This window comes from Apodemus sylvaticus, chromosome 2, assembly GCF_947179515.1.
Source record: "Apodemus sylvaticus chromosome 2, mApoSyl1.1, whole genome shotgun sequence".
NCBI lineage: Eukaryota > Metazoa > Chordata > Mammalia > Rodentia > Muridae > Apodemus > Apodemus sylvaticus.
The window spans coordinates 61069541-61091309 of NC_067473.1; the positions used below are offsets into that span (position 1 = coordinate 61069541).

The 21769-nt window shown below is 39.1% G+C and overlaps 1 protein-coding gene across 3 annotated transcripts in view; it reads right to left on the reverse strand.

Moving 5' to 3' along the window:
* Dgki (diacylglycerol kinase iota) overlaps positions 1–21769 on the reverse strand; it is a 453557-nt gene that overhangs the window by 38942 nt on the left and 392846 nt on the right. For all 3 annotated transcript variants that reach the window (XM_052173449.1, XM_052173448.1, XM_052173450.1), the window contains exon 28: positions 17139–17164. In XM_052173449.1, the coding sequence (XP_052029409.1) occupies positions 17139–17164 (26 nt within the window). The remainder of the gene's footprint in view (positions 1–17138; positions 17165–21769) is intronic.

The following is a 21769-nucleotide window of genomic DNA, read 5'->3' on the forward strand; positions in this document are numbered from 1 at the left end:
AAATATTAAGTATGTGCAGACAAAGAGGTGGTTTTCTTTTGTTGTATTTATAAAGGACTTAATCTGATTATAATACCTTACTAAATTCTCGAACCCTAAGACATTACAGTAGACAACAACACTTTTATTTTCGTTCTTAACATCTGAATGAAGTAATGCAAATTAAAATGCTTAGCATATTGCAAACTGATTTGAATACGATATGGAATAGGAATGTCAGTATTCTCTGAGGTTCCCATATCCTCCCATAATGTTGAAGGAATTTAATTTAAGTTGACTCACTTTGTTTATTTTCTATTCTCAGTCATTTGGATGAGAAAGCTGTAATCCTGAGAGTGTGAGTAGAGCCCTTTTCAGCCTCACCAATAAGAGGAAGGTCCACAGCAGGGGGGAGGGGAGCTGTGCTGGCCCACCGCTCCTCTTGACTTTTACAGAGTCTAGGAGTAGAGTTGGGACGTTGGCTTCACCCCTTCTCTCAGGCTGGCACTTCTTCTGTGACGGGCCTCCTTGAGTTTATTTGATCTATTTTAACAGTGCCCTTCAGGACCTCGAAAAGGAATTCAAGTTGAGAGAAATATACACACAGTGAATTCAGAACTAACTGCTGATGGAGCCTGAAAAGGACAGACTATTGGCTTTCGCCATACATCAACACCGCAGGGGAAATGGGGTTTAAGGCCAGGATTCAACTAAGAGTGTGTTCTAGAGTTCTGGAAGATTATAGGTTTATGGCTCAAATGGCTATCAGCTGAACACTAAGCACCTTATCAGTTCCTAACACAACTGGACACTCTCTCTAAAATGAGGCATTTTTAATAATAATAAAAAAAAGGTATTAGCTGAAACTGCCCTTACTGGAACAGAGGTGAAACCAAGAGGAGTAAATACAGCAAAAGTTATTTTCAGAAACAGTTGTTAGCTAAATATGTATGAGAGAATGTGTAAATTTTGAAAAACGGTAGTGTATTGACAAAAGAGGTTATTTGTGTTTGCAATTGCTATAAATTTTTTATTTTAAAAATATTTTTATTTTATTTATAAATTTTATTTTATTTATTTATAAAAATAAAGTATTTTTTATTTTTCCCCATGTAAGCACATGACATATAATCATTGGAAGAACAAAGAAGATTTAGGATATCTAATTTGAAAAACTAAAAAGTAATTGTTAACTCTGATTACATCATACCGAGCAGGCTAAGCAACAATATGCTTAAGAAGCAAGAGCGGAGACAAATGGTGAGTTCTGAGCATGCTCAGCTGACATACATCGGCTAGGTTTGAGTGTGGCAGGAGATCATCAGCGACACTCGAGAAGGGCTGGATTTTATGGCCTAGTTGTCATTAGGTGAAATAAAGACTGGACCCTCATTCTTCACATTCAAACACTCTTCAAAAAGAAAAGTTAACCCCTGGATGCCCACGCACCCAAGTGTGTTCAGAGACCATTAAAGAGGCAGACATGTAAAAGAGGCGCACGGGAGACTAAGAAGTAGTTCAGAAGGGAAAGGTTTTCTCTGACAAAAAAGATGGAGCAGAGCAGCAAGCCAAGAAGCGTTGGAGAAGAGGGGATATAGACCTTCACCTGATGAAGTGAGGTGCTTGAAACAGGGCTGCAAGCGGGAAGAAATTGAGCCAGGAAAACAAAGTCCACAAGATGCAGATAGAACACTTAACCAAACCCAGCAAGAGGCCAGAGCCCAGGGTGACTTCTCCCACCCATCTCCACCATGTGAAGCTCCCAGGACCTTCATTTTCATAATATAATCTTGGTCAAGACTACCACCTTCCTGAAAGTTAAGAAATACCACATAAATTTTAAAAATATGTGTCTGAGAGGAGCCTAGCCAATCAGAATGCTGTGGAAGCACCTCCTTTCTGAGGATGTGAATTGAGGCAGTAGTGTGAATTGAGGAAGTTATGGCAATTGGAGAGACATGGGAAACGACAGGAACAATTAGTGGAGAAGCCGATGGTTTAAGATCCTTTGTGCACTCTGATACAACAATGGCCCAAACAGGACTTCACTTGCTAGGGTGAGAGGAAGCAGAAATGCCTGTGGCCTTGTGAGAAGTGAATGGACGCTATTTGATTATGGATTTTCCTTTTCAAAAAACAAACAGGCTTTGCTTTGTCAAGAGAAGCACTGGGTATTGTCAACCTTCAGGGGGAAGTGTCCAGTATGGAATTGCCCCAGTGCTGGCATACTGGCAAAGCTGGTTTGCTTCTGCAAGATGAAGTGTTGCTGAGGCATCATGCCTTGCCATCCTTAGCATGGGCATCAGCCTGGAACTTGTATGCAGAAACCCACAGGCATGATCACCACACAGGTGTTTGTACAACACTTCTTCAAAAGTGTAGGCATCCTTGTTTTCCCCTCACATGTCACATCACTGATATTTTTAGAGGCAAACAAACACACAGAGTCGAAGAGGACTTTCAAGGCAGTAAACACAGCCTGACCCATGGGGTAATCTAAAAGAAAGATGAAGAATTTGCTAAGTCTCTTCTCTCTCCAGACCATGCTACTTATCTTGATCAGCCTTGCCACCAAATCTCAAGGGCACAACTTACAATGAGAAAAGTCATCCTATTGGGTAGTCACCTTAGGTAAAATCTCTAGTCCTGGGCTTTACTAATTAATGCTGAAAGCCCATGCAAATAGGACACAGAAGCTATACTTACTGGAGTGTATTCCAGTTTGGCTATTGAACATTGATGTTCTTTCTTAAATTTTTCTATTTCTTTATATGTGCAAACATTTTATTTGTTGGGCATAGATTTAGAAGCTTCTCCTTTATTACCTAAACTAAGTCTCACTAACCTTATCAGATTTATGTATGATTATTATCTTCCCAGTTTCCAAGATGGCACCATGATACAGCAACATGTTCAAGGTCATGTAGTTAATTTTGAATAAAACCGGGGTGTATATCCAGGATTAGAGAGGCTTATTAGAAAACTTGGCTCTCTAGCAAGTTAATATTCTACAACATCCTTTGTCTGGTTGTACAAACTGAAATACCACCATAATTTCATTAAGTGATGATAGAAGGTCTTCCTAAATAGTCACTTTCATGATTGGTTCAAGAAGTTTCCATAAACCAGTTTTCTGCTTCTTGTATGGAGAAATGTGGAGAATTAAATTGCCTGTTGGAGCTAAAGAAGCCACATAATGATGAACTGCTATTACTTCATATAAGTAGTATACACAGTGACACTGCCTGGCCAGTGGGTGCTTCAGGATAATAAGAAAAGAACATCCTAAAATACAGAGCACCCAAACCTACCCACAGGACTTACATGGACATTGTGGAAAACCATCCAAGAAACATTTAGTTGACATTATGATTTTGTATGGAGCCTGGACAGATGAATCTTTCTCTAAGCAAAACAGTTCAAGCCTAAATAGTTACAAAGGGGTCACGTAGGCAAGCAAAAACATAAACTGATTAACAAACAAACAAACAACAAACACACCACAGTGCTTTCAAGGCTGGATGTGGTAATACATACATATAATTCCTGCACTTTAGAGGTAGAGGCAGGAGGCCCTTATTAGCTACATAGCAAGTCAAAGGTAACCAGGGCTACATAAAACCCTGTATCAAAACAAAACAAAAACTTGCAATGTAGTAGAGCATAATGATATATATATATCTATATCTATATATATGTATATATATATAGATATAGATACATGTAAGAATAGCTTATCAGGAACTGATTGGAAAAGTGTTATAGAGTCTAATATGTTGCAACTGATTGTCATGATTCTTGGAACCTAGCCCTTGCATGAGGAATCAGTAGATCAACTTTAAGTAGAGCACACTGGAATTTTCATGGAATATTAGGATTTCAATTACAATGAAGAACAGTAATGGAATGACAATTACCTTCATGTGAGGGTCACATGACAACAACTGCCATTATGTCAACCTTGCATCATGTCTATACTGGGTATTAACATGTCAGATCACATGTTTTCATACAATGAAAACTTAAGTAAATGCAGTTAGCTTCAATAAAAACCCCACACTTTAACTCTCCATTTGTTTTTATTAATGAATAGATAGTGTCCAAGGCTCAGAAAAGCCAGATTCACTTTTCTATTGGGAATACACTCCATATTAACAATTTGTTGCCAGACAGGTCACTTCATTTGATGGTCTTGATCTTGTCCTTCCGTTTAAACACAATCCAGGAGGTTAACTTTGTGTTTCCAAACTCTCCATTTTCCTATCACTTGATTATTTTTCAGTATTTTCAAATAATTCATTTAACTCCTCTCTGAGGCAGAAGGCAATCTAAAGTTCTGTTGTGAAACAGTCCTAGAAAAGAGAACTCCCTTCCCACAGCACACCCAACAATCCGGCCTTCACAGAGAGTTAGATAATTATCTCCAACAAAGCACTCCAAAGAAACCAAAAGGATCAAAAGGATCATATGCTTACAATCAAGGGGTCAGGGAGAGCACATTAGGGTCAGGACACATACAAAATAACATAAACCAGATTTTGGGAACCCCAGGGGGCAAGGAGCTGTTTCATTCCCTGGCTTTATTTTCAAACAGCAATGGATAATCTATTTTCCAGGGATTTGGGAAAGAAGACCAATCTGGGTGGGTGTGCTGTCGTTTCTATTTCTTCCTTTTTCACACAGTCTTTGGGGAGTGCCCATTGAAACTACTGCAAAAGGCCATCTTCTCAGTACATTAGTAACTGAACCTTTTTGGAAAAGCACCAGGGCTGACCTGTCTTCTGCCACAGGGAACAGCATTAATGAGGCTGCAGTGGGATTCAAAGATGTGCCCTGGAAGTTTCTATTTGCCAACACCATGGAGGGCAGCAAACTTAACAGGAAAGCTTGAATAGAGGAACTCAGTTCTGTGCCAGGGCATTGCAGAGAACAGGGCAATGTCTCTATTCATTGGGTTTAGAGTCAAATAAGAGCCACACTGCTTGAGAGAAAATATTTTTTAAAGGAATACATTTTTTTTTTTAAATCGGTAAAAGAATAAGAAAGGAGAAAGCCCAAGCATTTAAGCTGTCAGATAAATTCATCATTGTTTGTCCTTAGGCTCCTGGAGGTGGCTCCAGCACACAAGAATTAATAAGTACAGAGCACAGAGCAGGGTGCAGAATAAAAGACAAAGACGGTGGTCTGCCGGGGTGGGGGGGTGGGGGTGGGGGTGGGGTGGGGAGGGTAGAAGCGATGGGAGCTACATGGCTGAATGAACCCAAGGGGATTGGGATCCAGTGGGTGTCTGGAAGCAAAGGCATAGAAATTACTCATGAAAGCAACAGAAACTAAACTGGGATCAGCCCTAAATACAAGCTCTAAAAAGTCTGAATATAATTAGAAAACCAACAGGGAATTAAAGGGTAAGAAACTGGATATGGGGGAAAATATCCTCCAGCGACTTGTCATTAGCTACCCCAACATCACTGCAAGGTAGCACACCAAGGCCAATATTGAAAGTGATTCCTATCAGTCAGTTAAAGACTGCAGAGTGTTCCATCTGTGTCTTAACTCACTACACTTTACTAGCCATGGGTAAGGAGAAAACACCTTCCATTCTTCTGGTCATGAGGATGATTCCTTGATTGTGCCAGTTCCAAAAGAAAAGCTACACATCAACAATTCTGAAGCTACTGGCAGGATGTGGGGCTCTTGTTTCCCTAATTATGAAGAATGGAAATGGGGAAAAATCGACTTTCTTCAATGCCAAGTTATATGAAAATGAGCATTTCTTGTCTTTAAAGATTGGTTCCTACCAAATGTAAACTCAGTTATAGAAACAAAGTCAAGATGATAGAAGCTCAAGAGAGATGACATGTGACAGAGACGCTGAGCAGAGGGTTGATACAGAATGGGTTGTAGATTCTGGTTGCCTGAGTCTACATCCATGTTCTTTTTTTTTTAATTTTTTTTATTCAATATAATTTATTTACATTTCAAATGATTTACCCTTTTCTAGCCCCCCACTCCCCAAAAGTCCTGTAAGCCCCCTTCTCTTCCCCTGTCCTCCCACCCACTCCTTCCCACTTCCCTGTTCTGGTTTTGCCGAATACTGCTTCACTGAGTCTTTCCAGAACCAGGGGCCACACTCCTCCTTTCTTCTTGTACCTCATTTGATGTGTGGGTTATGTTTTGGGTATTCCAGTTTTCTAGGTTAATATCCACTTATTAGTGAGTGCATACGATGATTCATCTTTTGAGACTGGGTTACCTCACTTAGTATGATGTTCTCTAGCTCCATCCATTTGCCTAAGAATTTCATGAATTCTTTGTTTTTAATGGCTGAATAGTACTCCATTGTGTAGATATACCACATTTTTTGCATCCACTCTTCTGTTGAGGGATACCTGGGTTCTTTCCAGCATCTGGCAATTATAAATAGGGCTGCTATGAACATAGTAGAGCATGTATCCTTATTACATGGTGGGGAATCCTCTGGGTATATGCCCAGGAGTGGTATAGCAGGATCTTCTGGAAGTGAGGTGCCCAGTTTTCTGAGGAACCGCCAGACTGATTTCCAGAGTGGTTGTACCAATTTGCAACCCCACCAGCAGTGGAGGAGTGTTCCTCTTTCTCCACACCCTCTCCAACACCTGCTGTCTCCTGAATTTTTAATCTTAGCCATTCTGACTGGTGTAAGATGAAATCTCAGGGTTGTTTTGATTTGCATTTCCCTAATGACTAATGAAGTTGAGCATTTTTTAAGATGCTTCTCCACCATCCGAAGTTCTTCAGGTGAGAATTCTTTGTTTAACTCTGTACCCCATTTTTTAATAGGGTTGTTCGGTTTTCTGGAGTCTAACTTCTTGAGTTCTTTATATATATTGGATATTAGCCCTCTATCTGATGTAGGATTGGTGAAGATCTTTTCCCAATTTGTTGGTTGCCGATTTGTCCTCTTGATGGTGTCCTTTGCCTTACAGAAACTTTGTAATTTTATGAGGTCCCATTTGTCAATTCTTGCTCTTAGAGCATACGCTATTGGTGTTCTGTTCAGAAACTTTCTCCCTGTACCGATGTCCTCAAGGGTCTTCCCCAGTTTCTTTTCTATTAGCTTCAGAGTGTCTGGCTTTACTACATCCATGTTCTAATCCTCATTAACTAAGCCTGAGCTCTTGGATAAGCCAATCAGTAGGACTGTGTCTTAGTTTATTTTATGTCTAGTATGCAAATAGGAGGACATGTAAGATATGCTAGAAATAAATGGCTCAAAGGTCGGGTGAAGTATCTCAGAGCTTAGAAAAAGAGAATGGATATTTTCCATTTATTTCACGGAGGAAGTATCAGCATATATTCACTAATAAATAAAAATAGAAAAGAAATAAAAAGGCCAGTCATACCCATGAACACAGGTGTCAGAATCTAATAAAGTATTGCCAAAATGAGACCTAGCTGTATATAAAGGAGATTAATATAATAATCAACAAGATTTCATCTCATAAATATGATACTGGTTTCTACTGGAGAAATCAGTTACTAAGATGAAGTATGTTAACAAGTGAAGGAGAAAAACAGGATGAAAATGCAGAATGTCATTTATTTTATCTTAAATTTGAAAGTACAATTGAAAAATAGACTTAGAACATCTGCAAACAACTGACAGCCCCTGCACTGAGGTCATGGAGCATGAAAATGACGACTTGATAAAATTATACACAACAGTCACCTTAGTCACCTTGATATCAGGAAGTCAGTAATGATGCTAACAACCATGTGGACACCTAATGAGTTCTGCACCAGTGCGGAGAGGAACAGACGGAGCATGCAAAGCATGGGAGGAGTGAGCAAAGTGAAATTTTCAGCATTTGTTAACGATGCTACCCATACAGAATTTTCTTTCCACAGGAAGGCCCTTCATAGAATTTATATAGTTAAAGGTTGATAGGACTCTTGATACAGAGACAAGCTTTTAAAAGCCAACTGTATTGTCATATACCAGCAAAGAATACTTTGATGGTATAGCTTTAAAATCACAACTCATGAAGTATCATTAATGATATAAAATAACTAGGAATGCAGTGAACAGAAGATGATAGAACTGCAAAAGACTGCTGATACCCATTTAAACTCAAAGAGCTACAGCTTAGTATTGAAATCTTTTTGCCATAAGGATATTAATCTTGTCTGTACGGATATCTAAACTCATGGAATAGTTATAAAAATATTGAAGATGTTTTTATTTGTGTGTGTATGTGTGTATGTAAGATATGTGCGTGTGTGTGTGTGTGTGTGTGTGTGTGTGTGTGTGTGAGAGAGAGAGAGAGAGAGAGAGAGAGAGAGAGAGAGAGAGAGACTTGTGTGCAGGTGACTGTGAAAACCAGATGATCTGGATCTCTTGGAGCTGAGGTTGCATGCAATGTGATCTATGTGATTTGGGCTCTGGGATCCTACCTCAGGTCCTCTGGAAGAGCAGTATTCACTCTTAACTACTGAGCCACACCATCTCTCCAAACTACTCATAAAGTTTAATACTATTGAATAATAATCTTCCTTAATTTTAATATGACAGACTGCTTTTAATTGTTAAACAAAAAGGTCCTTGTGACTAAGATACTCTGAACAGAACAAAGTTTAAGTTTATCCTCTATCAGACATTAAGATCTAGTCCATTGACAAAACAATTAAAGCAGTGTGGTTCTGGTATAAGAACAGTCATGCTGGGTTGGAGGAATAGCTCAGGAATTAGGAGCCTATCTTTCTTGCAGAAGACCTAGGTTCAGTTCCCACCACCCACCCAGCCACCCACAACCATCTGTAACTCCAATTCCACAGGATCAGATGCTCTGTGTTGTCCTTTGACAGGCATTGGGCTTGCATGTGGTATGTGTAAATACATAAAGACAAAATACTTATATACATAATATAAATAAATCTTTTTAAAGTAACAGACATATTGATCAATAAAACAAATGAGAAAATCTATTATGACATTGACATTTTTTTCCCTCTTGTGACTAACCAACAGCCATCTAAATTAGACTTAGAATCTAATAAACAGGAAGAAATTCAGGCTTGGTACTGTAAACACAGCCAACTACCTGTGGCTGGAGTGATCGTGGACTCTAGAGGAAAACCTACTACTACAATGTTCCCAAACCAGGATAATTTCTAAATGCATTCTAAATATTTATCCTTAGACCCACAGTCAAGTTTACCCTTAACTCCTCATCACAGAAACTTTTCTTTGCAACAGATGGAGCCCATCATAAAAAACCCACAACTGGAGAAGATAATTGATCATGGAATGCTCAACCCCAACTGATACTTCTACAACACAGCATAAAGGCTAAGGGAAGATCACAGAAGGGACAGAGGATTGTAAGAGCCAGGCCCTCTGCTCAGAGATGTAAGGTCTTCTGCACCCATAAAACTCAATCATACAGTCACCTAAATAAAACCCATACAACAGCACTGACATGCCAGCATTGATGGGGGAACTCTCACAAGGCCCTTCTCCTGAATGAGGATCTACAGACAATCAGTAGATGCTGAGAAAGAGCATTGGTCTTCTCAAAGGATGAGCCTCTTCATAGGTCATGTCTCCCTAAGGGGTCAGCTCTAAACACACACACATACACACACACACACACACACACACACACACACAAGTAAATAGATTCAGCAGGTATTATTCCTTATATATATGTGTATGCATATATGCACATATGTACAATATGTGTATTTATACACACATATATGTATATATATGTGGGTACAAATACATACACACACATATATATACACATATATAAGCATATATAAATATAAAAACAAGAATTAAAGAAGATGTTATGAATTTCAGAGAGAATTGGAGATATAGGAGGAGTTATATGGATGGAGGAAGGAATGAAAATGATATAAATATAGTACACATGTATGAAATACCCAATAGAATGAAAAATGTATGGTAGTAATTAATTTCTTTGTGATCAGTTGAAAAGCATTCCATGATGGCCACTTCCTTTGATTATTATGATGTATAACTTTTTGTTCATATACCATTTTTATTCTTCTCTCATATAATACATCCTGACCACAGACTCCATCTTCTCTCATATAATACATACTCTACTCCCTCTACTTCTCTTACTTGGCCCCCAACTCTCCTTTCCCCCAGATCCACTGCTCCTTCATTTTGCTTTCAGAAAAACGTAGTCCTCCCAGGAAGATCAACCAAACATGGCACAAGAAGTTAAAATAAAACTAGGCACAAACCCTCCTATCCAGGCTGGATGACAGGACCTAGTAGGAGGAAGAGGGTCCCAAGATCAGGCAAAAGACTCAGAAATACCCCGACTCCAAATGTTGGGAGTCAATACCAACATCCAACAACCACCCACAGCATGTATACAGAGGGCTTTGTGCAGACTGTGTGCTTGCTGTTTCTGTCTCTGTGAGTGCCTAAGACCTCTGCTTAGCTAACTAGGTGCACCAGGTTCTCCTTGACCTCCCGGCTCTCTTATATAATATTATGTAATCTCACCAACCCAATATTTATGTGGGTTGGATTATAAATTTTCTCTGAGTTTTTCATAGTTTTTATTTTGCACATGTATTAAAGTATGTATGAGCACTTGTAATGTTGCTATTTAATTAGAAAATCTGTATCTAGTAAAAATTACTCTATTTTTTAGAAGCAGATAAGAAAAATCTAAAATAAAATTTAAAAAGGACAATACAAAAGGATAGAACTTTACAAGCCAGCAAAGGAAGTAGATAATAAATAAAAAAGATGTTATAGTACATGAACCACTCCCTCCCCCAGGAGGCTGCTCAGGCTTCAATGGATGCACATGCTTATACTGACAGCACTAAGTGGATTCCCTGGAGTTTAAGATGAGTAAATGAATTTGGGAGATAAAAATGGTGGTGGGTTTGAGGAATTGTAGAGATATGGGATGGATTTGATCAAAACACATTAAATGTTTATATGACTTGTTAAATAATGAAAAACAAAGCAAAATCATGTCTTTATTTCTTAACAAACCACAAAAATCAATTAAGAATGCAGGTGGTTTTGAGAATGTAACACAGGACTGTAACTTCGTTTTATTCAAAATTCCTTTAAACATCCCAAAGACATCAACTCTGGGAAAATACTAACAATCTGAAATATATTCAAATCATGAACATCTGTTATCAGGATGAAACTGAAAGGAGTTTTAAAGAATGTAACCCACAAGTAGAAGAAAATTTATAACAGAGAGAAGAAAAGTGTATTTGTAACACACAAAAAATCATGTTTATGCAACCATTAAGAAACAGATAACTCACTGGGCGGTGGTGGCATACATTTAATCCCAGCACTAGGGAGGCAGAAGCAGGTGGATTTCTGAGTTTGAGGCGAGCCTGATTACAGAGTGAGTTCCAGGATAGCCAGAGCTACACAGAGAAACCCTGTCTTGAAAAAACAAACAAAACAAAACAAAAAACAAAAAAACAAAAAGAAAAATGAAAAAAAAAAAGAAACAGATAACTCAAAGGGAGAACAGTTGGGGCAATAACAAAACACTTCACAGATGCACTTAAAAGGGAAGTAGCCTTTAAATGCATGAAAAATGCTCCACCAATATGTAAATTCAGAACACAAATATGTTCCATTTCAAGACACAATGTCACACCACCATCAGACTGGCAATATTTCTTTTTTAATCCATTCATTTCCAGGAAGAGCTGGTAGGAGGTACTAGTGAATGATTATGTTCAAAACATATTGTATAAATGCATTTAAAATGAGTAAAACTGTTTGCATATACATACACATGTATGTACAATCACACATAAATTCACATGCAGGGTATGCACGTATGTAGTAAAATAAAGAAACGAGGACATGACTGACAGAGGCAAATGCAATTACTTCTGAATGATAGGGAGATCAACATAGTCAGAAAGCAGGCAACCTGAAACTCTCAACTTAAGTATGTTTTATTTTTTTTTTTGGACTGGAAAATAATCCACAATGGTTCCTTTAGTTATACTTTCAAGTGAGAAGCTAGATTGTATACATATTATCTATCTTACCATATAAATAAATGTCTATATTAGAACAATGATCAACCTAATAGCACATTCCATTTCTAGAATCCTAGTGACTCAGGAGACTAAGACAGGAGGACTGTAGTTTCATGCCTACCTAGGATATAGAGTCAGTTTGACTTTTACCCAAGGCTAAGCTGGACAAATAAAGAAGCAACAAAGAGGAAGACAAATACAGCTTAGTAGAAGGCCACCTGCCTAGAATGCACAGAGGCTCTGTGTTCATTCACAGTATCACATGCACAAAGAAAAGGAAAGTGAGCTAAGGACTGATGAGATGATCCAGCAGGTAGGGACGCCTAAGATCCGCCTGACACACTAAGCTCAGCTCCTGTTATTCACCTAGCAGAGGAAAAGAACTGCCTCCTGCAAGTTGTCCTCTGTCCCCCACCATGTACACTGTGGTGTGCAGATGTGCACACACGCATGCACATGCACACACATAGAAAATAACAAACATCAAATGAAAACAGAAAAAAAAAAAACAACCAAGAACATTGAGTTTGCAAGGGATAGGTTTTGATATTCCAAAGAGTTTTGTACCAGATAGTAGGATGTGTTATTGACAATACTGTAAAGTACAGTCAACGCCAAGTCTGATGACCCACAGACATGATGTTTGTGGCTGTGGCCATTATAGTTTCCACTCTGGTCACTGCCATCTCTGTTTGCTATTTACTGTGGCAAGAGAAAAATGACCATGACATGAGACCCATGACAGATGAGTGGGGGTGGGGAGGGGGTGGGGGGCGTGTCCTACTTAGATGCTGCTGAGAAAATAATTTTTTGGTGTTCTTTAAAGTGTCTACTGATGCTTTTCATGGTACACCATTCTTTTGAAAATCCTGTTTGGGTCCCCAGGTTCACTTTTTTAAAAAATCGGTTAATTCATCCTTTTAAATTTTTGTTGTTGTTTAGTTCTTTATATATTCTGGATAGTAATTCTGTCAGATAGATAGCTGGCAAAGACTCTTTCTGATTCTGTACCAAGACCGATGCTCACTGCAAACTGACCTCTGCATGCTCACACAGATGGTGGCTGTAAGAGCAGCTTTCTGAGAGGCGTGGGAAGTCAACATGGCTGGAGCACAAAGGACCTAAGAGCTAGGAGCTGGAGAGGCCGCCTGGGCAGGCGGAGGTGACTCCAGGAGCAATGGAAATGATGAAGTGTGAGGCCCTAAATGGAGAGGAAACTCGAGGACAGGGCCATCAATCACCGCCAAGCTTATCTTCTGACAGGGAGTGGGACTCCAGCTTCCAGATGTTGCATTAAAACGTAATGTTCCCCCTGAGACTCACATGGCAGGCTTCCCCGAAGCTTCGGTTTCACTCAGCTAACTAATTATGAGAAAATGTGACATCGGTATTTCACTTTTTCTACAGGGACAAATCATTCCCAGCAGGAGGGAGAAGTTGTTATTTTTTTTTTGTTAGGGTTTTCTTTTGTCATTAAAAAGAAATTACTTACACAGAAGTAAATAAGCTCTTGTTAGAAAGGAGGAGCTTTTTTCCCTTCTCAGTAATTCTGTCAATGTTACCTTAATGCTGACAATCATTTCTTTGTTTTCCCAATAATGTGGTGAAGTTAAAAAGAGAATAGTTTCGATATCGAATCTAGGACTAAATTAACACGACCATTTACTAGCTATGTGATATCGAGATATTTATTTAAGGAATTATTCCCCCAGCTATAAAGCTATAACCTGCCCTGTAGGCTGTTACCTATTAACAACAAACTTGAGTAGTGCAGTTACAGCGTGTCAGCACAGTTCTGAGTAAGTACTAAATGCGCTTTATCTTCTAGTCTCAAAACTGAAGAGTTAGAAAAAGGACTGAAGGAGCTGAAGGTGTTTGCAACCCTATAGGAAGAACAACATCAACCAACCAGATGCCCCCTGAGCTCCCAGGGACTAAACTATGAACCAAAGAGTACACACGGAGGGACCCATGGCTCCAGCCACATATGTAGCAGAGGATGGCCTTGTCTGGCATCAATTGGAGGAGAAGCCCCTGGTCCTGTTCGATGCCCCAATGTAGGGGAATGCCAAGGCAGGGAGGCAGGAGTGGATGGGAAGGTGGGGGAGCACCCTCATAGAAGCAGGGGGAGGAGGGATGGAATTGGGGGTTTCTGGAGGGGGAACTGGGAAATGGGGTAACATTTGAAATGTAAATAAATAAAATATCCAATAAAAAATAATGTATGTGCCATCTACACCTGAAGTTGGCAATCTTACATGACCGTTCATCCAATCCTGAACCCATTCTTTACTTGGGGACTTCAAGTCAAATTGTGTATTAACCATTTGTTCTTTCTTGGCTCTGGTGCAAAAATAAAAGGTTTCCAGTAAAAAGTTACTGTTTGCAAATAAAGTCAAAAGAAATACATTTCTCTTAGCTTTATGTAGTTATGTCTGTTGGTTCAATTGGTTGGGTTGTGGCTTGTTTATTCCTTTGTTTAGACAAGAAGACTCATTACATTTTCTGTACTGGCCCCCAACCTGCCGCTTTCCTGCCTCTGCTTCCTGAATAGCTGGGGTTATGTGTGAATGCCAACATCTCAACCTCCGTGCTAATGTGGAGCAAACATCAGTCAACCTACACGTCCTGTAACCCTGCCTGGATGGAAGAACATAAGAACATGCTATCTGCATGCCTGTAACAAACTGGAGGGCCATTTCTGCAGATACTCCCTAGTTTCTCACAGCTACCTAGGAAGACACACAAAGGAGCACAGAGGAGCCACCGCACAAACAGGCAGAATGAGGGGCTCCTGTAAACATGGGAAACGGCAGGGCTATGGGACTTTTCTAAGTTAGATTTCTGCAAGAATGAGTTTTTGTTTCAGAAATAGCCAAAGGCAGCAGCAGCTGTTACTAAAAGAACTAGGATTGCTGGTGGCAGGCGAACAACAGAGAAAACTGAGAGGCGTAGAGCTTCATATTCTGGTTCCACAGCCAATCTGCCAATGTGCCTCAGTTCCTTTAGACTAAACTGGAGAAATTTGATTCACCTCTCTTCCAGAGGCATGCAGATGTCATATAAGGGTGACAGTGTGACACTGAAGATGTTTTATGATGACAGTAAATATTAATTCCTAGCATATATAGATGTAAGGCAACACACTGTGTGCCAGGTAGAATATAACAGCAGTAAAGAAACATGCACAACCATTTCCCTAAGGATGCACAGATTAGTAGATGATGGGCAGTTAGGGAGTGTGGGTAAATCAGCATGCATGTTTAAATTTGAGAAGTTACAGGAAACAAAGAGGCATAAATATAGAGTGCATTTTTAATTCACCAAAATACAATATTCATCTAATTTGCAAAGCAGTTCCTCAACTAATCACATATAATAGGTGTTACAATACTCTTAATTCCAAGAGCAACTTATTTGGGCAGGAATTACCTTCCAAAGCTTTAAAGGAGCCTGACATATGCCTAGAGATCTCTCCTGACCCCTTAAGATGTCCTAGTAGACTGCAGAATTTGAATTTAGAATCTCCTCCCACTTGTGAGCAGAGGATTTACTTTTATGCTTAGAAAGACAAAAGCAACAACAGGTTATTAAGGGTAAAAATAGTTCAAAATATAGACAAACACACATTTCTAATTTATCATTTGGACATGGAAGCTGAAGGACTTATAAATATACAATCAAAACCCTATTCATACCAGCAACAATCAGCAAAATAGCATGCAGTAATGGTTTACCATTAGGTGGTTGATTACCTAATTCTGACTTAATGGGCCTTGAACATAATTTTCCCCACAATTCTACAGAGAACAGGATACAACCTCATTCCAATATTAGGACAGATTTCATAATGTAGCAGCAGGAGAGACAGCCTAAAACTCCCTCTCCATTTCCTTAATTCACTCACTTAATAAATACATTTTTAATGTTTGCTTTTTGTCAGACAGTATATCAAAGACATTGGCAGTCTGAGGAGCCAGCTAAGGAAAGCATCAGATGAGTGTGTTAAGCTTGGGAAAATATATGACATAATAACTGGATCAGAGAGCTTTCAGGGAAGATGAGAAAGGGTGAGCAGAAACTGTCACATGACAAAAAGCAAGAGTCATTTCCTTGTGGACAGCAAGAATGAAAGCAGGAGATGCAAAAAAGCAAATGACCCAGAAATCAGATACAGAGTCATGTGCCTGGAGTGCAGGCTATTGACAGAAGAACGGAGAAAGGTGGCAGACAAAACAGTAAGCAGAAGAGGAAGATGGAGAGTCCATCCTTAGAGCCTAGTAACACTTGCTTTAAAATACAGTATCAACAGACCAACAGCAAGTTTGATGTGTTGCAAAGTGGCCATCCTATATGTGAAAAGTGCTATGTACATACAGTAAACTGAAAAGGGGTAATCTATAGGTGTGGGTTATAGTAATGGGACAATCTCAAAAGTCCAAGAAAGACACCAACAAGCCCACAGCTAAAGCTGATTATAGATGTTTGAGAAACATCATTCTATGGTCTGTTGAACCCATGACCGACACCAAACAAACAATATTGAGTGACTATGGAAAAAGTGAACAAAAATTAGAAATGACGTAATCAGATATTTTGTCCTTTGAGTGACACAGCTGTCTCTTAAAATAAGAATAAATCACAGCACTGAGTAAACAGCTCACTTTCTCACTTATCAGCTCCTTTTCAGATTTAAAGCACTCTGCCAGCACAGAGATGTGGCCTCACAAAGTCCAGACTGGATGGGACTTAGATTATCTCCCCTATAACAACTCCTCATTTTAGACATGAAAATCTGACTCACAGAAAATTATGCTCACCTCAAAAGTTATGAGACATTTGTGATGGCAGACAGAAACCCAGTAGAAGATATTAAACTTCATACTGCTTGTCAACCAAAATGGTTACAAACAATATGAAAATAATACCAGATATGAACCGCAGCTTCATGTTTTTAGAACTGTTTGACATTTCACACTAAAATGCTACAGGGTCAACATCTTAGAGGCACTTTCTTAACAATGATCAACTATGAAACTGAGCTGTAGGACAAGGGACAAATTTTGAGTGCAGAATTTAGAATAAAAATGACATGTTCTTACCATGATCTTCTGAAGAGACTGGTGACCTATAAAAATAATACAAACATGATAAATATTTTACATATGATAGTAACAATAAGTACATATAACATTATAGAAATTTAGTTAAGGTGGGGCTGGAGAGATGATGCTACAGAGGTTAAGCGCACTTGCTATCCTTGCAGAAGACCCAGGTTTAGTTCCCAGAATCTACTTGGCAGTGCACTGACATCCTTAAATCCAGTCCCAGAGGATCTGACAACATCTATGGCCTCCATGGGGACCAGTCACACACGCGGTACATATACCCACATACAGGCAAAACACTAATAAAAATTAACAAATAAACCTTAAGAAAAAGTCAGTTAAGGAGAAAGTCAGTATAGTAGGTGTAACTAATGGACTTGTTAAAAGGCATATTCTAATCAGCAACACTTCCATATTATCTAGATTGGTTGAGTATTATGGGTTACTAAATGTCTTCGGCTTAAACATGGTGTCCCAGGGATGCAACAAATTAGTTAAGTCTGAACTTATTGTGGAAGAATGAGAATTCCTTGAACTGTGTTATCAAGTTGAAACTTCTGCCCAAAGCCTAACACCTAGAACAAATGCCAGGTACAGAAATGTGCCCCTGGATTTAATGCACAGAGCTCCATGCTCGGTCATTTTAAAAATGTAACAGAAGTAAAAGAAAATTATGAATGCATAATTATCATTACTTTCCTGTTTCTGAAATTCCTCATGGAAATGTAATTATTGCACAGTCTTAAGCTTCCGTGTGGTGACCCAGCATCTCCAAACTGAGGAGAATCAGGGTAAGACCAGAAAACACTGAAGCCTCACAAATGTAATAAATCAATACGTTTTGTATGTCACCTGTAAGCTTCGCTCTAATTATCACAGTCAACTATCAAATGGAATATCCTGTCAACCACAAAATTATCCCCCCTTGGTTGACACTTGTGGTGGTGTGAATAAAAGTGTTTGTATGGGGGGATATATTCAAATATGCACTAGTTGTTGGAACAATGTTAAACAACTTGAGGATGCAGGATCCAGTTGCCCTTGATCCTGCTGATGAGTGATATCACTTTAATTATGCGAATACATAGCAATAGTTGCACACAGAGTGGTAATGAAAAGAAAAATCTGAACATCTACTAATGCAGACTACAAACCCATTTCAGCCTCATGTGCCATTTCAAGTAGATATTTGGAACATGAAACAGAGTCCTAAAATTTGGTGGAAAAAATTAGTGTCCAAGAGGCAATAAGCCAGAATAGTGATGAACAGAGATTGGCAGGTCACTAAGCCATCATTACTTGAGAAAAGCTTGGCCTCCCATCTTTACACCGATTTGTGTGTCTCTTAAAGTTCCCAGCTTTTGTACTGTTGACACACTGGTCTTCGTAGGTTATTATCCCCTAGCAATGTGGAAACATGTCTCACTTAGGAAAAGCAGGCCCTTGCTTTAAATTTGTTGAATTGGATGCATTTCAGTACCAATTTTGGTAATTCAGAATTGGATACAATCAGAGGCTGCTTGAAATGATCTTACCACCTTCGAAAGACCTTAAGGAGAACTGTCTGCTTCTGAGCTCTCTAGGAGAAAGAGGGTCTTCGAATGAGCACCCTTAAACACAAAGGATACCCAAGCCATCCAGCAAAAGGGATGCCCATATCTGTGTCAGCAGGGAGAAAAAAAATCAAGCAGGGAATGTGTGGAATTGAAGGTAAAATGGAATCAGAAGTTGGTTCCAAAGAAGAATGTAATATGTGCTGATGAAGGTGCCTGCGACACAAAACACGCGCCCTCAACAAAAGAACATCTTCACTTCTGATTTATTTTTTTTTAATGTAAAGCAAAGAAGCACATATTTACAATTAATTTCTGATAGCAAATGAGAACAAAGAGAAACCCATGCCGTAGCCTCCTGCATGTCTCAAGGTGGGAGCCCTTGAGGCGCATTCTTTGCTGCCTTCCTGCAAAGCATTTAATACCAAGTCTGAAATAGTCCAGATGGCTTCTTTAAAGTCCCAAGGGGATGCATTCTGAAGCAGGCCCAGGCAGGGAGGACGAACTATCAGAGTGTTTTGCACGGATTAGTCACGTCGCATCTCTGTGGCTGAATGTCTCCCACACTCCTGGACGTGTGGAATTTGAAGACATATGGAACACTTCAACCCTCACTCAGAATTTCACCTTCCTTTCACTGCAAAATGTCACTCGATTATACTATTGAGATATGTACATCATCCAATTAGGCCGGGAGCGGGCATACACAGTTTCTCAGAACTCAGCTCAGGAGAGAAGAAACGTCCCACAATGAGCAATAAAAGCAGTTGTTTTTAAAATAGAAGTTGAATATCAGGAAGAGATTATCTTCCTGACAGCCAAGCCTGGTAGCTGAGGCACACAGGAAAGCTCTCTTCGTACTCTCCCCACCATCCTGAGAGACTTGGGCCAGAACTTGTTTAATTTCCTTCCATGCACAGTCTTAGAGGTAGGTGCTGCCTTCGTACGATGAATATTACTAATATTTACTAACTCAACCAGGTAGAGTTCTCCTCGATATTTTCCTGGTTATCAGACGTTATTATGATTTACTCTATATATATGTTTTTGCTATGCTTTATGACTTTGTTGGTGCTACTGACATTCATATTTCATTCAAAATCAGGGAATTGAAGAAAAGACAATAGGCAAGAGCAAAATAAGAATTCAAAGACTCTGTTTAAGATTTGTTACTCTTTTAATAAACTAAATTGTTATCATTCACGCTGGAATCTTTCAACTCATTGGATTTAGTGCATGCAGCAAGGTTCCAAATGTTTGTCCCACATAAAGTGATGGAGAAACAAATGACAATATCAGAAGAGTCACAATCTAGTGAAGAATAAAAATCCTACTTATAACTTAGTGACATAATACAGAAAAAAAAAAAAAACCCGATGCTTATATCACAGTGAGAAGCACAAGAAAAATGGGTATTAAGTAAAAGGGTAACAGCGCAGAGAGAGCAGTCATGTCCCCCCAAGAATAAAAAAAAAAACCTCTAAAGGTCAAAACCATTTGGCCCCAGCCTCAGGGAATTAATAAGAGCTCATTAAGTAAGTGACAAAAAAATTCTAGACAGAAGCAATGGGTACATAAAACAGCCAGACCTGGAATTTCATAGACTTCACAGACGTTATCAGAGACATAAATAACTCAGTACTGCTGTCACGTAAGGGATGAAAAACTCCTGACTGGGGGAGTTGGGGCCATTCCATATGGAGCCTATAAGTCTTTTTTCATGTGTCTGGAATTTACTTTCTAAAATAAATACAAAAAAAAATGTTTGAAAGCCACATTTTCTGGTTTCTATTTTTGAATGATCTAAAGAGAACACAAAGAGTATAAGCTCAGGGGTTACTGCAAAACTTCCCTGTCAAGGAGCAAGAATAAAAATGTCTGTTTTTCAGTTCTGCTTGAAGTCCATGAAAAATAACGGGGAACATGGAAACCAATAAAAACATCTTTTGGTAATCTAGCTGTTTATAAGAGAAACTGCCATCGACGAAGAAGAGTCACCAAATATAGTAAAAGCTGGACTATGGTTCAGGAGAACAGCTGTGACATTAATGGGACACAGAGACATCACAGTCCACAAATCCAGGCAGAAAGTTCCAATGTGATGTCCTGATCTTAAATTGCTAGACCAGATTCCAGAGGAGAGTGGAGATAAAAAAGGGGGGTGGGGGGCCTGAAAAGGAGCAACCCAAAGTCAGCCTTCCCGCAGTTATCACCCCAAAGAAGAAGTCCCAGAAAGAACTTACCCAGCAAAACTATCACAAGTGATCAAAAAAGCTACCATGGATTCAAAAAAAAGACAAACCAAAACAAGAAATGTCAGCGGGACATACCAAAGAGATGAGGGTATGAAGATTAAGAAGGGCTACTCAATCTGCATGACATTAGAAAATGGAAAAAGTGAGAACAAAGGAGTGGTGAGTTGGGAGAGAAACAGAGACTTTGAGAAGTCCAGAAAGGAATGCAGTGACCAAGAAATACACAGAGATAGAGAGACCACAGGCTTGCCCAACCTTTAGCTAGTGCATTAGAGTAGCATGGGCTTGCCCAGCCTTGAGCTAACTCATTAGAGAGAAAGAGCCAGAAGGCTATTTGTTGATGCAGAAAAGAGAAAACTAGCGTAAGAAGTAAATAATTTAAAATGTCAGAACATAAAACACTTGTAATGCACTCTACCATTTTAGGGATAATTTTTATTTTGCCTTACATTTTAATTACTGCAGACATAAGGAGTTTGGATTCTTTTTTAATCAATTTATTTATTCTTCTTTCATATATTGCATTCTGACCCCAGTTTTCCCTGCCTCTTCTCCTCTCAATTCCTTTCCCACTTTCCCTCTCCCCTTTTCTGTTTCTCTTCAGAAAAGAGCAGGCCTCTCAGGGATCTCAACCAAACATGGAATAGCAAGCTGTAATAATCTAGGAATGTTTGGATTCTTAAAGCAATATTTTTAAAAAAATATGTTGGATGCAGTTTTAGGAAATGTCTCTAGATATCTGAAGGGCCGCGTTTATTCTCTAGAATGTGGGGGTTTCTATAGAAAAGCCTGACCGTACACAATTTATAAAGAAAGT